Source organism: Penaeus vannamei, chromosome 11 (genome assembly GCF_042767895.1).
Source record: "Penaeus vannamei isolate JL-2024 chromosome 11, ASM4276789v1, whole genome shotgun sequence".
NCBI lineage: Eukaryota > Metazoa > Arthropoda > Malacostraca > Decapoda > Penaeidae > Penaeus > Penaeus vannamei.
This window is the reverse complement of record NC_091559.1, coordinates 44,235,869-44,253,641: the sequence shown is the minus strand read 5'-3', so window position 1 is coordinate 44,253,641 and position 17,773 is coordinate 44,235,869. Positions and strand designations below refer to the sequence as shown.

At 37.8% G+C, this 17,773-nt stretch overlaps 1 protein-coding gene across 2 annotated transcripts in view; it reads right to left on the bottom strand.

Annotated features, from left to right (window-relative positions):
• Positions 1-1,427: 1,427 nt before the first annotated feature.
• Positions 1,428-17,773, bottom strand: part of AP-1gamma (adaptor protein complex 1, gamma subunit) — a 36,147-nt gene continuing 19,801 nt past the window's right edge. For both annotated transcript variants that reach the window (XM_027382257.2, XM_027382258.2), the window contains exons 7-19: positions 12,142-12,237; positions 11,656-11,835; positions 10,828-10,974; positions 10,235-10,453; positions 9,794-9,980; positions 9,443-9,587; positions 8,943-9,038; positions 8,642-8,810; positions 7,887-8,013; positions 6,770-6,976; positions 6,348-6,499; positions 5,452-5,544; positions 1,428-5,145 (exon numbers count right to left, since the gene is read on the bottom strand). In XM_027382257.2, coding sequence (XP_027238058.1) covers positions 5,044-5,145; positions 5,452-5,544; positions 6,348-6,499; positions 6,770-6,976; positions 7,887-8,013; positions 8,642-8,810; positions 8,943-9,038; positions 9,443-9,587; positions 9,794-9,980; positions 10,235-10,453; positions 10,828-10,974; positions 11,656-11,835; positions 12,142-12,237 — 1,920 coding nt within the window. In that variant the 3' untranslated portion in view covers positions 1,428-5,043. The remainder of the gene's footprint in view (positions 5,146-5,451; positions 5,545-6,347; positions 6,500-6,769; positions 6,977-7,886; positions 8,014-8,641; positions 8,811-8,942; positions 9,039-9,442; positions 9,588-9,793; positions 9,981-10,234; positions 10,454-10,827; positions 10,975-11,655; positions 11,836-12,141; positions 12,238-17,773) is intronic.

Genomic DNA, 17,773 nt, shown 5'->3' with positions numbered 1-17,773 from the left:
GCTCCAAAAAGTCTATGAATGACTGGCCCAAAGTCAGTTTAATCCTTTTAGCATGGCTCTTACACCTTAGGAAGTGGGCAGAAGAAGGTATTGAAGACAAGAAGGATATGGTTATTGGTTAATGGTTACAAAGCAAAATGAGCATGATAGACTTTAAAGGTTATATAGCACCAATGAAAGGTTAAAGAGGTAGGGGTTAGTCCACTCCTCAGGGGTCCCCATACGGGGTAACAGCTTGGCAACTAAATGGGAATACCATGCCCATGGCTCCCATGGGCCGTTCATGACTGGCACAAGGTTAACCTTGTGCCAGATGGTGTGCCTGCCTCATCATACCGGCTCTAATCTAGAAAGGAGCAGAAGGCGCTTTTAGGGCTAAGAGAAGACCGCAGTGATAGATTATATTAAGATGAGCAAGAAGGGAGTCAGATGCAGGAGAGTATATGTGACATCCATAATCAAGAGTGGAGAGGATCAAGGTAACTCGAAGATGGAGAAGAGTTTTGCGTTCTGAACCCCAGGATGTATGGTATAGTAAGATTCCGAGGCTATGGTGAGCTTTTCCTTTAATGGAAAAGATATAGTCTCGCCAAGACAGTTTGGAGTAAAAATTAACACCAAGGAGGGGGGAATGAAATGGGGAGAAGATACATGCATAAGTAGTTGAGGAAAGGGATGAGGCCGAAGGCAGGGGTGATCTCCAACATTAAAGACAAGTCCCTATCTCCTATGGCCCCCATGATAAAAACAAGCATGGGAGAGGGTGAAGCAAAAAAAAAGAGTAGATCTGGAGTTCCCAACCTGGGGGCCAAGGGTACTTTCTGGGGTTGCATGGTGCAATATGAAAATTATGAAATCAAATTAAACAGTTTCATCTCGCCTTCAGTACCTACATATCATCTCTCCCATAACAATAAATTGTAATCTTTCTGTAAGTGTTCTTGTCCTATAGGCTACTGGCCCCTATACACAATTCATATCCAGCAATACCTGAACCTGAAAAGATTATATGTGGGTTGGCGCTGCAGAATGAAAAAAAGGTTGGGAACCACTGATCTAGAGGTTTGTATATACTGTATATGCATATGCATATGAGTATACTTTTAGAATATATTTTTTCATCTTCATTGCTCTCAGCCAAAACTTGTGCAAAATGTATGCGGTAAATGTATAAATTTTCCAAATTTGTTAAACCTGTATTTAATTTATCATGAAACAATTTCAATTTTCCTTTTCCTTGAAATAGTATTAGATTAAAATATAAATAAAAAATAAATAAAATAATAATAATAATCCACACCAAAAAATGTGAAAAACTATTTGAGTAAATAATTCTCAAAATAAAACTCCATATTTCTTATTTTCTGTATGGCATTCCATATCGAGGATACCTGAACCACTGACCAGACCAGAGGAAAACAACAATATAAAAAGTCATTGATAAATTTATTTCCCCAAATTATCAATATGACATGATGCCAGAGGGCTCATTTTACATCACCAGAGAACATGGAATGGCTTAGTGGACCTGGCCTACTGTCTAGCAATGGAGTGGGGAAGGGTGCCACACGCCCCAAGACAATACCCATTGGAAAGGAGACAAACATTCATCTCAATGAGCGATGCAGACCCTGTCAACTTCTGGTATTTGGTTGTGAAGACTTGTGGTCTTGGCTGACAGGGGAACCACAAACGAGCCACCAAAGTAGTTTAAGGTTGCTGTTCCCATCTGCTGCCCAAGGTGGTTTGCAGTGACTTTAATTTACAATGTCTATCTTGAGGTCAAGAAGAACTATTCCGCAGGAGTGCAGACATGTACCATGTGCCACATAAAAGCAATTTACATTCTTGATCCATTCAATTTTGAAGACCCACTTCACACACCAAAGAAAAAAAAAAAGTCACAGGGGTTAAATCCAGCCTCATCTCACAAGTGCAGCAGTTAAGTGGAAGGGTATTTTGGGGGTTAATTTCACTCAGCATATAAAATTCCTTTTGAAAGAATGTAAAATCTGTCATAAATTTCTTCCTTCCCACTGCCCCATCACTTTTTGTCTGGGTGCTATTAAGACATTCCCTGACACTTTTTCTGAAAGCAGCCCTGGAAGTTTTATATACATAATAATTTTTTCTTATAACTCAATCATTATATCAAACAATATATAGATACATCATTCCTAAATGACATAAAATATACAAACACTAAATAAATTTAATACAACAGGACACATTCCACAAAATATATACCTCTTGGGCCTATGGGTCCTACTGTGTAACAATGAAATAAAATGACAGAGCCTAGGATTGTAAATGCTGTCCCGGGCTCTTCACAGGCCAGTTTTACTTTTTGACATTTGTAGGAAACTTTGTCAAAACTTGCCTTGGCGTCTTGGGCATAAATTTGCCATAACAAAACAAATTCATACTCCATCACCAATTTAAATAACAGAACATAAATATTAAGTTTGGTACTGATTAAAATCACCTACGAAATACAAAGGAGAAAAAATAAATGATGTGGATGGACTCTTGGTTTTTTTTACACACAATAGCTGGGCTCACGGCAAGGTTCTCCAAGCCCTCTCACTGTGCATCACTTATAACAAGTATTTACAACAATTATGGAACACCTACTCATCATTATCAGCAGCTTGCTCTTCCTGATATGGTTATTTACATAATCCTGACTTATATAAAATAAAAATAACTTTAAATTAAACAAAAATTAGGTTCCATGGATATAAATGTTTTTTTGTTAAATAAAAGAAAGAAAAAAAACAATCTTCCTCCCAGTTCAATGATCTATTAAGTCCACTTTTTTATATATATATATATTTTCTTTTTTTTTTTTGCTTTTATTATCATATATATATTTTTTTGAAGAACAATTCATCTTCTACCCCACCTCAGCTGTGATAGTGGGGTGGTATCTGGCACACAATGGAGCACTTGATAGATTCTTTCCTAATAAAAGGGGTAGATCATATGCAGCCAGTACTTCAAATCTCACTGGTTAATAGTATTTGGCATAGACTAAAAAGCGTAAGAAAAAGGAAATACATACTATACATATTTCACAATGTCCTAACAGCCATTTGGGCTTTTAAGTACAATCCTAAACTTTAAAAATGGCAATCAGTCTTTACCCAATAAAAAAAAATATATCTTATTCAAAGATGCGAAAAAAGCATTTTACACTGTAAGGCAAATAATCATAATCATCAATAGGGTACCTATTTAACACATGTGTTTTAATGTTACAAAAAGAATTCCCAATACATGCAACAGATCACTTAAGTACAAAGGGAAGTACAAGTGTGACAGCTAAAGATTGTAACACAGGTGTTGTGGTTTTCAATGTGTACAGTACTGCGACAAACACTCCGTCTTGTAAGTTACTTATATGATGACAAAGTCAGATTCCAGTTTTGCTGGAAGTAATATATCCTTTACTGGAAACAAGTCCATGTATAAAGCAACTTACATACCATCATCTTAGTCAAACATTTCATCATGAACATGGTGATCATAAGATATATTCAGCTGAGGTCTGTATTCTGAATTCATGTTATTTGACCTTATCAAGGAATCAGATGGAATACAGCTGTTAGTAAACTATGTACCTTACATAATGTGAATCATATGTGGATATCATTAGATGCACTAAAATTACACATCAAAAAGCATCAATTATATAAATATTTACTGCAATGCAAAACGAAAAACAGACTGTCCATAACAGCTTTGAATATAACCCATGTTATATTGTCCAAAAATAATCACTGCTTCATATTACATGTTACCTAATTTTCCACACAATTTGTTAAGGAAACCATCAATAAACATCAGCACTGTTTTGAGGAGTCAGATGTTAGATAATTGTGAATCTTACTTTGCACTGTGTTACAATAAATTGGAGAATACATCAAATCAGACTTAATCCTTAAATAAAGGAACATCCACCTCCCATTTCAAAAAACAAAACTATCTGAAAATTAATTGAGTCAAGAGTCAACTAACTGCATTATAATCATCTGAATTACTGTTGTCTTGTCATGAATTAATGTTGGCCATTCAATCTTTGTATCACAAATATCACTCCCTCTATTGTCAACATTAGCACAACCACTGCTCACAAGAGTCTGCATATTATACACTGTCCAATAAGAGATATAATGCTCGACAGCAAAAAACTCACACTACAACACAGGGAGATTCCTGTCACCTCATTAGTAATACACAATGCAGGCGTGACAATGCACTTGTTAAGTCATGGATTGGGAAGGACGGGGCACATGCCATACTAGAGAAGGATGTAGAAGTGAAACCAGGCGTGAAACCAAAAACAAAATACCAAGAAAGTTCTAATGAAACTAACTGGTACACTGCTGTTTGTTTAAGAAATTTCATCAGTGAACAAGAGCCAATGTGCCAAGACATGAATACCATGTACATGAAACAAATGGTAAATGAAAATACAGGGAAGAACACAAGAGCACACATGATGAGTAATAGTGTAGAAAACCATGAGAAAGGAAGAGCATGTAGTCTAGTGAAACAAGTAGCTCCAGAGAACAGAGTGCATTTGTCCTGCCAATTGAAGACCACAACCATCTTGAGAAGATATACAATGGCATAAAAGGGGAAAGGGACTATCTCTTTGAGTACAACTTTCCTAGTGGTGGAGAGTGTTGTGTGTGAGAGAAACCACATAGCAGAATATAAAATGAACTTATGAAAGAAACAGACAAAAGATGAGATATGGGATAATGGCAGCATTAAATCACCAAGGGAGGAAAAAGAATGGAAAAGAGAGATAAAACATGATCTTCTTGCCTTGGTAAAAATCTTTAAGCAATCACTGAAAGAAATAATCTCAGGCAAATAAATTTTCAGTGAGATCCTCTCAGAGAGAGAGAGAGAGTACAAGGTTGATGTCTTGGACATGCAGATATCATTGTTCTTGACATGAAAGTGATACAATGAGAGGGAGCCGATGGAGAGGCAAGTTCCGTGGACAGGGTGAAGGGTGCCCAGGTGGTGTCACTGCCAAAGAGCCGGAGGGAAGTTGCTGATCTCGCCTTGATCCTGGACGAGTGACCCGTTGGCTGACCACGACAGCTTTATCCTCATCCTCAATGCCACCTGTGTCAAAAAAGTATTTTGTATTTGTATGAAGTGCATACTACCTATACACACATACAAAAATATATTTTTTAACGTAGGAACAGAATAATAAAATGGCAAAGACAAATAAAAAACAAACTACACTTACTTTGCCAAATATGATCACATCTAATGTACAGTTACATGCAAGTAAGAAAAAATATATATACATATGAGAAAGAACAAAGATGATAAAACCAATTATGAAAAATCTCCCTGCCACACACACAAACTAGGGTAAGGAAGGTTGTGGGCAGAGTCCTTATGTCCTCATTCTCTATTTACCTTGTTCGGGTTGTTGACCTTGATGATTTGGTTCAGGGTAGATGTTGGAGCCATGCTAGTGCTGCTTGGGTTTAGCATCTGTAGTTGTAACGACTGTGAAGAGAAATAGCAACGATAATGATCACAGTATATTGCATGGGTCCGATCAATCAACCTACTGGTACTGAGTAATGCACTGCCCACTGTGGTCTATTTTATAAATTTCGTTTACATATAAGATGGCTTCACATATGTTTAATCACCATAGATTCAACCTCGGCCAACAGTACAACGAACTTGCTAAGAGTTATCATAGCTGGTACATCACCAGCTTTTTCCTTATAAATTGGGGAATAACCCTGGAGTACGCACCCAGCCCAAACAGATATACTTCGTTTGGTGAACCACACAGCCATCAGAAAAGACGATACACATTGAAGAAAATCGAATAGTTAAACAAAAAAAAAACATCAACAAATAAATATTTGTTATCTTTAATGAACTGAATTCTAGACTTCCACTTGAGATGATATGCATGGAAAACATTCTAATAGTATCTTCAAACAGAATATCAAATGACAAATAAAGGACTTGGAAAATGGCAAAAAAAAAAAAAAAAAAATGCTTATGCAGAAAATAAGATAACATTGCAAAGGGGAGGCATTTATGACACCACATAAATGTGCATGGGTTGGGCCTATAAAACACACCCACGAGAGTTGCCACTCAAGTAAATATAATGCCCGGACTTGAGCCAAAAGTTGGCAACAAGCCACCCAGATCCAATAGGCTAAAGGGAAAATGTTAGCAAAAGAAACATTCTGAATTAACATTTGCCTATATTCCATTTCCACTACAACAGGATGATACATCTACAGAACTAAGAAGCATAACCAAACACAAAGCGAAGAACAAACCTTTGGCACAGCAGCCTGGAAGAGAAAATCTGTGACGTTGGTTCCCGTGTTGTTTGTGGCTTGCATGTTGATAGTTGTGACAGTCTCCTGCACCTCAAATGTCATGTCCAACTTGATTCCATTTTTGTTATAAGCATTGATGCCTGGTATACCTGTAATGGGACAAAAATAATTATTGTTGCTAGACAGCACTGTTGTTCTCAGGCAAAAAACTCTCTCCAATTACCATACATTTATTTCTTACACAGAACATATTATACACCTTCATCAATCTGACCCTATTTTTGGGGAGCCACAAGCAGTCTCTAATCATTACACATCTATTTTACTTGAGTATAAACTGTTCACTTTCATTACTTTGACACTGATGCTAATCTCATTCAATTTTAAATTCAATGAAACAATATAAAACTTTAACATACTACTGGTCTTCTGGACTGCAGGTGTTGTGAGCGTGTTGGAGGCTGTTGTTGCAGCCGGGTTGAGAGAGGTGATGATAGGGGTGGAATTGTTGAGCAGACCGTCCAACAAGTATGCCGAGTTGCTGGAATTGGTGGACTGGCCCGATGACATGGTGTCGTTCATATTGGTAGCTGGCACAGGTGCAGCAGGTGTTGAATCCAATCCACCTGTTAAAATTGTTCAAGTCTTAAGACATGTTCAGGTGCATCTTTCAAAATCAATAGTGTTCAGGGGGAACATACTATAAAATAAAGTTACTAATTCAACCCCTTTGATCTGGGTGATGTGACCATCGCATCATGAAATTACTTGGCTTGAGCAGCAGGTGACATGAAAATGCTGTCACAGGAAAAAATGGCTGCAGGCTAAGTGACATGAACTTGCCATCATGAGTGAAGACCAGGGTGATGGAAAGGACTCACTACAGGTGCGCAAACCTCAAATTAGACTCAATTGGCATTTAGAATGGGGTTTTTGCATTATTCCCATCGACAATCACGAGTGGAATGTAATAACTGTGAGCTATGACTGTAAGAGCGCAGGCACCAGGAAGAATGCCATTTCTATGTTCAGCATCCTATTCCAGGCCGCTGTGACCAGCTGCACAGGTTGTATTACAGAAAATTGAATATTTTTCTTGTAATGAGTTATTTACTACCTAGAGGGATATCATGTTTGTACAAGGAAAACAGTTTATTACCATCTGGATAAACCAAATCAAAAGACAAAAATGGACACTGGAAAATGGCAATTAAAAGAAAAGAAAAGAAAAAAATGCTTCAGCATAAAAAGAGAAAAAAAACATTACAAAGGGGAGGCATAGAGTCTTCTCACGTTTATGTGTGCCCAACCTACTTGCCGTGCACCCAGCAGAGGGGCCACTGGCGTTGGCCTAATGCCTGTAAAACGAAGGATGTGCAGGATAGGACAGGAAGAGGAAGAGGAAATGCAAGAGCAACAAGAAATGGGAAGGGGTAGAAAGAAAAAGAATGAGAAAATTTAAAAGCACCAAGAGCGGGAGAAAGTCAATAAAAAAAGAAAGGAGACAGGATGCATTCAATGATAAGAATGCCTCACCTAACAGATCTAATATATCAGAGTTGACAGCTGGTGCAGGTGCAGTGACAGGCGCTGGAGTTGTGGATGGCTGAACAGCATTGCTCTCACCGGGATCCATTCCTCCAAGCAAGTCCAACAAGGCATTCTGATCAAGTAAAAAATATATGAATAATAAAAAAAAAACGTATATCATTTGAAAACACAATATAAAACTCATGGCTGACTCAATAATATGAAAGATGAACAGCCACAATATTGCTATACCAACTAGATATCACAAAAACTGACATAGCTATAAAATGATAAAATGAACAATAATCATATATATACACTTAACAAATACTGCTGTAAAAAGTCAGGCTATGTAACTCCATATATATATATAAAGGCTTAACATTAGGACTGCTACTGCATATATACAACACAGCCATCACCATAGTATATAAATGGTCACTTCTCTAATGTTGTATAACCTATCTCATTTGTTTAGGATATTCGAGCATTTCCATGGGAAGAGAATCAATAGCTATTCTTTAGATCATGTTAAATTAGTTTTAGCAAAATATAAAACAAAGAAACAAAAAAAACAAAAAAATGGCTGGCAGTGGCATGTGATCAAGGTTTCAATTTAGCTGGGAGTTACTGGGCTGAAATAGCAATAAGATGCTTTTCTTCAGGATTCAGAGAGATAAGCTTCAACCTATTCTCACATTTCTATCAATTTCGTATATTCAAGTCAATAAATAAAAACAAGAAATAAATCAAATCCTTACCGATTCATAATTTTCATTAGCATTGTTATTGGGTGCTGTGAAGTCATTCAATAATGCCTGGTTGTCTGGACTCGCATCCACACCATTGGTCAAGGCAATCTTGTCATTCTCCTGTATTCGGTTGTTTTCAAATGGAGGCATTCGTTCTAAGAGGGCTCCTCGCATGTGACTGTAAGGACAAAGGTATCAGTATTATAGTAACCTTACATACTAGATATAGTTTACAAAATCAAAAAAAAAATTACACCACACACACTACAATTTTTTCTTTTCTTTTTTTTATAAACTGGGGAAAACTTACCCATGTCTGGTAAACAGTTGGTTATACTCAATACCCCGCTGCTGTAGTTCTATGTTGAGATGTGAACCAAATGCACTAACTACCTGCTGTATTGATCTGTCAAGATAAGAATAATCATTTTAACCCACTGCTGCTGGGATCCTGTAATGTCTATTATCATTTTGTTTTGAAAAAATGAAAATGCCACAAGTACGATTATTCAGCCACCAAGGAGTCAACTGATAAACCTTGGTGACCTTAGCTGGTTTCCCTACTTTTTTTCTAATATTATCAATATTGATACTCTTTACAATTATTACTGACATTACGATAATCATAATGTTATCAACAATATCAATAACAATCAATAACAAAAAATAACACTTTCAAAAATTAAGGAAAAGGGTAAGCAGATGGGACCAGTAACTGACACCTTGACAACCAGGTACTTGTGGAGCCATCTACTTAAAAATGATCAATAAACTTAAATCACTGTGGATATGGCAATCTGATGTTCTTACCCTACTTCATGGCTGAGCCTGGCAGAGAGTTTCATGAGAGAGGTAAGCGCATACTCCTTGGTGGGGATGCTGCACTGGGAAGACCACAGGATCCTCTGATAAACCTCTATAAGTTCAGACTCCACCACGGTCACATCTGCTTGACCTGAAACAAATCAGTTATTTTCACTATCTTGGTTCAATAATCTCTATTTAGCTGGGCAAAAAAATCTTATAAAAGTAAATTGCAAGAAAATAAGTACAAACTTACTTAAAATGAGGCAAGAAAGACTAGTCTGCACAATGTGCCAAGTACCTTCAACCAATCATATAAGGAACCAAGCTAGCATAAAAAAAATTACACCAACCTACCATTGAGTAACAAGTCACCAAACTCTCCAATACACCAAGTAGCCACCTGGATGAGAGGTTGGAATTCCAGCTGAGCAACAGACAGGTGGCGCCACAACTCCCCTACAGCATATGCCTGCTCCGTCCTGGCATCTGATATCAATTGTATGGCTGAAGACACAACGTCATCTGGGACGTGGTTACCAGCCTGAAAATTGGAGATAAAAAAAAGGATTACTTTCAGGTCTTCTAGCTTCTAGCTGTACTCAATGGTTGAATATTGACACACACACTAAAAAAAGAAACACTATGAGTGAGTGGAAGAGGTAAGGATCAAAGGGGGGAAGGGAGAAAAATAATGATTAAAAAGAACCAAATGGTAAAGGTAAGAGAGAAAAGATTAAAGTCCCATAAAAAGCAAAAGTAAGACTAAATAAGTTCAAATGATTTCTCTCCACTTACCGCCTGGACAACTTTGAGGAGGGTGTCAATGTGCCACCGCACATTGGGTGAGTACTTCTCTGCTGCAAGCACACACTTTGAGGAGCACGTAGCCTTGAACTCTGGTTCTGCCGTCTCCAAGAAGCTTAGCAATTCCTTCATCATCGTGCGGATATTGTTACTGTTGATGAGGGCAAAGCAAAGCTCCATAGCCCGCCGCCTGATGGAAATGTCTGCATCCTGAAATACAAGGCAAAGCCCCATGTAATTTGTTCCCTAAAGACTGATCACAACCAATGAACATCATCTTCATCTGTTATATTCAAATTAATGATCTGTTAATAAGTTCATCATCATCACTTCATTCTCTTACTTATCCTTCTTTCATAATATCATTCTAACTTTGTCCAGCATAAAAAAAAAAAGAAAGAAAAAAAAAAAAAAAATCCAACTGCCTTTGAGGGGGAAACCACCTTTCAGCAGAAAATTCATATAAATCAAATATGCATGTCCTTTCTATCCCATTAGGATCCTTTCTATCCCATCAGGATCTGACCCAAGACTAAATCATCTAAAAAGTGAAAACAAAAAACATTTTGATATTTCAACCATACCTTCAGACATTCCAAAATTGTAGTTCTATGTCGCTGAACAGCAGAGTTATCAGCATGCACAACTCTTAGTAAGGTGTTGAGAGCGACATACCGAATGTTCTTGTCGGCATTGAGGAGAAACCTTCCCAGGATGTTGATAGCCAAAACCTAAAAGAAAACTAGACTTAAAAAGATGCCTTTCTGGTAAGAGGCTTTTTCTTCTTTATTCCTTTTCTTTCTGTCTTTTAAGGATTTCTTTTTATATAACAAAATATCCAAAGTCTGTAAAATTAAGGTCAATAAAATAACCATCTTAATTGGAAATGTCCAAAAAGACATACATAAACACATGAAAATATACGTGAAGAGCCCATATGGCAAAATGTTTACAAGTACTTATTTTTCCTTGTACTGAACTTGTTGCATGTAATTTGAGTTATTGAACAATAACTTTTCTTCTGGATAGGTCACACACACACACTCTTGCAAATACAGTCTCTCACACACACACACCCACACACTCTAACACGCACGCACGCACGCACGCACGCACGCACGCACGCACACACACACACACACACACACACACACACACACACACACACACACACACACACACACACACACACACACACACACACACACACACACACACACACACACACACGCGCGTGCACACACACACACACACGCACGCGCACACACGCATGCACACACGCACGCACACATACACCCACACACACACGCACACCCACACATTTCCACAACAAGTGTTGTAAAATACAACTTTCTCCTTTTGAATGAAAACACTAAAAAGAGAGGCACAGAAACAGCCACAGCAATCCTCACCCTAAGGCCACTCTCGCTCTTGATGTCCATGATGGAGAGTACCGTTTCATACAAGATGGCATTGCCGACATTCTTCGACGACTCCGTGTTGGTTGCCACTTGCGCAAGAATGTCGTTCATGGTCTCGGAGGCCTCGCTGTCCTCGTGCCCAAGGATTCGCAGGAGTTTCAGAATCTTCACCTGTTTGATTGGTTTATGTCTGCTTGGTAATTGCCATTTCATACAAGACAATGTAGTGGACTTAAATTCATGCATGAGAAAATTCCTTTTTTTTCTTTATTTATCAGACAAGGCAATTGCAATGCAGGTTATTTAGCCTCACAAAAAAAAAAAAGAGGAGGCATCTTTTATGACTCTGAAGACAATTTCATAAAGTTGCATAGGATTAGACACAAGGAATGACTAAATATCCACAGAGATCACTGTATTTCAAAGTAGATATTGAAACAGTAAACCTTTTACAAACTTCACTCGTAAAAAACTAACCTGAAGGAAAGGATCAGACACACCCTGCACATCATGCTCTGGGGAGTAGCCAGCCATGATCAAGTTCTTCAGAATCCTCACTAAGTTTGGGACAATCTGGGGAAAAGGTTCAGTAGAAATAAATATCAGTTCACATGTCAATACATTACAAATTGTACATGTGTGTATACGTATGTATGTGTATGTGTAAGTGTGTGTGTGTGTGTGTGTGTGTGTGTGTGTGTGTGTGTGTGTGTGTGTGTGTGTGTGTGTGTGTGTGTGTGTGTGTGTGTGTGTGTGTGTGTGTGAGAGCATGTGTATATGCGTGTGCGTGTGCATGAGTATGTGTATGCGTTTGTGTGTATGCATGTGTGTGTGCATGTGCATGTGTATATGTATGTGTATATGTGTGTGCGCATGGGTATGGGCATATGTATGTGTATGTGTATGTGTATGTGTGTGTTTGTGCATGTGTATGTGTATGTGCATATGTGTGTGTGCATGTGCGTGCGCATGTGTACGTGTATCTGCTCATTCAATTACTTGTGTATGTGTATGTGCATGTGTGTGTGCATGTGCGTGCGCATGTGTACGTGTATCTGCTCATTCAATTATTTGTGTATGTGCATGTGCAATATGTAAATATAAATGTATCCATATATGCATGTGAAAGTATGTTAATATATGCTGTATAAAATGTGTAAGGTTGAATTTACTTCCAACTTAGGTGCATCAACAAATTTGTCTGGTAATACTGCATTAAGAAAAGGTACCACTGTTTTTCTAATAAACAAAACCAAAATAAGTTTACTCTAACTAAGTAACTAACTCAAAACCCTTGAACTGATGAAACTAACCAAATTAATAAAGGATGAAAGGGATAGGAGAGAAGAGATAGACGGAAGAGCCTCTACCTCCTTTCGTAAAATACAGATAGTATAATTGCATAACCTGTGAAACTCATTAATGTTCTTTGGTTATCTTTCCACCTTTCATGCACAGTAACAAAAATTATGCTGGCCAGTTTTCATACCAGTCATATGATAATATCTTAAAGCTAGCAAGGCCTTTCTGCCCTCTCATAACCTGTAAAAATTGTGGTCGATTACAACTTTAAACACGGAAAAGTGAGTACTTATGTATAATGCATGAGCTCCAATGTCATATTAGTTACAAGTAGCAGAAATGATATGGCTGGACTCCCTTTTCATAACTGTTGCTAACAATCTTGTTTTTATTCTTTGTGGATATTACAATATAAACATATTATATATTGATATCATCATCCTATCATGATAAGGAAGCCTTGATTATCTGATATATTAGCAACCAAATCAAGTATCCAGTCAACAACGATAAATCTCTTGACAGAACTGCCAGAGTGTTTGGTGGGAGATTCAGGGTAAATGAAATCACTAATTCTTGGAGCTATAAACTGTAAACAATAAATATAATTGATTATGGAGACTTCATATTCTATTGCAATGAGTCAACTGCAATAACACTTAGCCAGAACAGTAAGGTTTATCCCTATTCTCCTCCAGATTCCTCCATAGCTACCTTCTCCTCCCTCCATCCCCTCCTCAATTTGCCCCATCTAATGCCCTATATAATGAACAAACTAAAAATATTTTCAGATCATGATCAACTCTGTTCAAATAATACATTGCTCTTCATGCATATACCTGCATCCAACTTCCAATTGTAAATGGATTCCCTTATTTTCCATTAAAGTAAAAAAATTGCAGTGGTACCAGACATTATTGTATATGGCAGAGCATGTGTCTGGTGTGTGGGTGTGTGTGCATGTGTCTGGTGTGTGGGTGTGTGTGTGCATGTGTCTGGTGTGTGGGTGTGTGTGTGCATGTGTCTGGTGTGTGGGTGTGTGTGTGCATGTGTCTGGTGTGTGGGTGTGTGTGTGCATGTGTCTGGTGTGTGGGTGTGTGTGTGCATGTGTCTGGTGTGTGGGTGTGTGTGTGCATGTGTCTGGTGTGTGGGTGTGTGTGTGCATGTGTCTGGTGTGTGGGTGTGTGTATGCATGTGTCTGGTGTGTGGGTGTGTGTGTATGCATGTGTCTGGTGTGTGGGTGTGTGTGTATGCATGTGTCTGGTGTGTGGGTGTGTGTGTATGCATGTGTCTGGTGTGTGGGTGTGTGTGTGTGCATGTGTCTGGTGTGTGGGTGTGTGGGTGTGCATGTGTCTGGTGTGTGGGTGTGTGTGTGCATGTGTCTGGTGTGTGGGTGTGTGTGTGCATGTGTCTGGTGTGTGGGTGTGGGTGTGTGTGTCTGGTGTGTGGGTGTGGGTGTGCATGTGTCTGGTGTGTGGGTGTGTGTGTGCATGTGTCTGGTGTGTGGGTGTGTGTGTGCATGTGTCTGGTGTGTGGGTGTGTGTGTGCATGTGTCTGGTGTGTGTGTGTGTGTGTGCATGTGTCTGGTGTGTGGGTGTGTGTGTGCATGTGTCTAATGTGTGTTTGCATGTCTGTTTGCTTGTGCATGTGTGTACAGCGATGTGTATGTGTGTAAAGGTATGTGTATATGTATACATGCACTTGTAAGTAAACCTTGTATGTATGTGAATGCATATATGCACATGAGCATCTAAAAAATACAAATTTTATCATCATAAAAGTTATTAAAAAAATTAAAAGTAATGAACTTAAAGTTTTACATAAATAGTCAGCAGTATAAGACTGACATAATCATTTACCGAAAAAAATACAATTTTGGGGCTACACAAACTAGTGCAAAAGTGCAAAAACAATAAGCCTATCATATACAGTGATTCTATTTGTGCAGCTAAGAAAGCATGCAAATAAAAATAACATTTTCCCCTTTTAAGTTTCCTTCAGGGAAGTGGAGGGAAGAAGAAAGGAGAGGAGGTGAGGGAGAGGGAGAAAGAAAAGATCGGGGAATTAAAAAAAAGAAAAAAAAAAAAATGCAATAAATCAACAAAAAATCCTAAATTCCTTGATGAATATGAGGAACACTGTCATATGAATTACATTCAAAAGTGATCCAACTTTTATGAAAAAGTATCTTCAGTTGATTACTTCACAAATAATGCCAATAACTAGCCAACAGAACTACTGCCTGCCATCACAGGCCTGAAATGGTGTATTCAAAAAATCTACAAAAAGCCATTTACACAATGTAAATATATAAATAGCACATGGCTTACACAGCAGCTATATTTTCATGCACTGCATATATATACACAAGCATTTATTTGCCATAGGATAATCATTCTTTGTTTCTAAACTTATCCCAGTCCATTACGTATTCTACAGGAGTCTTTATTTATATCAAAACCATTAATATACATTACAAGATATTTATAAATGGAATATATATAAGTAAAAAGTATAAGTAAAGTTCATGAAGGTACTCTCCTTTGATAATCTATCCTTGCCATACAATAAAATACAAATTGAGTATCCACATCCAACTGCATAATACCTAAAGCTAGGGCTCCACTTGCTTTATAGGACTCTAGTAACCAGAATCAAGTCAGGGTTTCTCTCTTTTTACCAGGCCTAGGTACGCTCTTTGGGGAATTGGGGGAAGCCAGACCAGGAGCGTTCTCTGCCTATATCAAACTTTTTTTTGTTGTTGGCAGTGATATGCAGTCTTTAGTCTTCTCAAAAGCTTGATAATATTAACAATATCATTATGCAGTTACAACACCATTAAACAAATTGGAAGCCTAAAAACACCCAAGCCCAAAGTGTGTGTTTGTAATGTGGGTGGCCTGGAAGAGATAGTTGGCTCAGGGACCAAGGAAGAGCCTGGCTTGTAGAGCCTGAGTGTAAGTTAACTTCTTTAAATCACTTCATGTTAAAGTTACCAGAACTGTCAAATGCTATGACAACTTTGTAATAACAGTATTACCCACTTTACTGGTAAAAGGTAGTTTGAAGTATGAGATATTATGTGAGTGAGAAAAATAAGAGGAGAAGGAAAAGGAGGAGAAGGAGGAGGAGGAGGAGGAGGAGGAGAAAAATAAGAGAACAAGAAGGAAAAGGAGAAAAATAAGAGAAGAAGGAGGAGATGAAGGAGAAAAATAAAAGAAAGAGAAGGAGAAGGAGCAGGAGAAAATAAGAGAAGGAGAAGGAGAAGGAAAAGGAGAAGGAGAAAAATGAGAGAAGGAGAAGGAGAAGGAGATGGAGAAGGAGATATAGAAGAAGGAGAAAGAGAGAAAAAGAGAGAAAAAGAGAGAAAAAGAGAGAGAGAGAGAGAGAGAGAGAGAGAGAGAGAGAGAGAGAGAGAGAGAGAGAGAGAGAGAGAGAGAGAGAGAGAGAGAGAGAGAGAGAGAGAGAATGTGTATGTGTAAATGAGTGAGTGAGTGAGTGAGTGAGTGAGTGAGTGAGTGAGTGAGTGAGTGAGTGAGTGAGTGAGTGAGTGAGTGAGTGAGTGAGTGAGTGAGTGAGTGAGTGAGTGAGTGAGTGAACAAGTGAGAGAGTCAAACAAATGAGCCAAGTAATTGAGCAGAGAAAAAGCACCTATTCATCAACCAGGCACGTAAAATGCTAAAGCAACTGAATCATTAGCATACATCCTCCTCATTTTTAGTAAAGAGTCAGTTTCCATGAATGCCAAAAATTCAACATACAACCAATATCCATGTGGATTCACATAACCATTCTCAGCTGTTCCTTTACCGTCCTGCAGTCCATTAATCCAAGACATTCAAGATTCTTTGGAAATGTCTGACTGATAAAATGTAATAATAATAATAATAATAAAAAAGGAAATCAATAAAAAAAATATGAATACACACACACACACACACACACAAGCGCACAAACACACACACTTTGGGCAACTCCTTTCTGTTTATTCCTAATATATCTATTTGCTCAAACTGTCTCCAAATTTAACCCAAAACAATTCTATTCACATCCGATTTCATGTACCTCCTACTCCCTACACTTACAAAAAATAATAAAGATGATCATAACTGAATGAGAACCCTTGTGAAGAGCGCACATTCGTCACTTTCCAAAAAAGAAAGAAGGAAAAAAAACTTTGATATGATCAACATAACCTCTACACTGGTAAATATTAAAGAAACAATTTTCAATCCCTGAAACATCATTTACAAAAATCACTACATACAATTTTCTCCATTTTTCAGGTAAACCTCGGTAATAACTCCCAAGAGGCAACAACCGGCCAAACTCCTGCCTTTCTATTACAACAGAGCAGTAGAAAGAAGTTGTGAGTGCATTAAGGAAGAGGCTGGTACATATCAGGATGCTTGTGCGCAATAACAATTCAATGCAGGAGAAAAAGAAGGCATTTTATCTACGTGATGAGCAAACTCCCTTTTAAATATGCTCGGCAACTTTCTGCTGAGTCACACTTAAACATCGGTAAGCATGCAAATGATTCAAAGGTAATATTGACACGTCTAAGTCTGATACTAACAGTAGGGTAATGATATAAAATGTGAATAACTACAACAATCAAATTAAGAATGATAATCATATACAGTTGTAATACTCACAATCATAATCCTATAATAATTCTGAACTAAAATGATAATGCACAGTAACAATTGCATCTATAAAAAACAACTTGATAGAAAATAATTCAGTCAATAAACAAATAAGCAAATAAATAACAAAGTAAAAAAATTGAAATCATCACAACAAT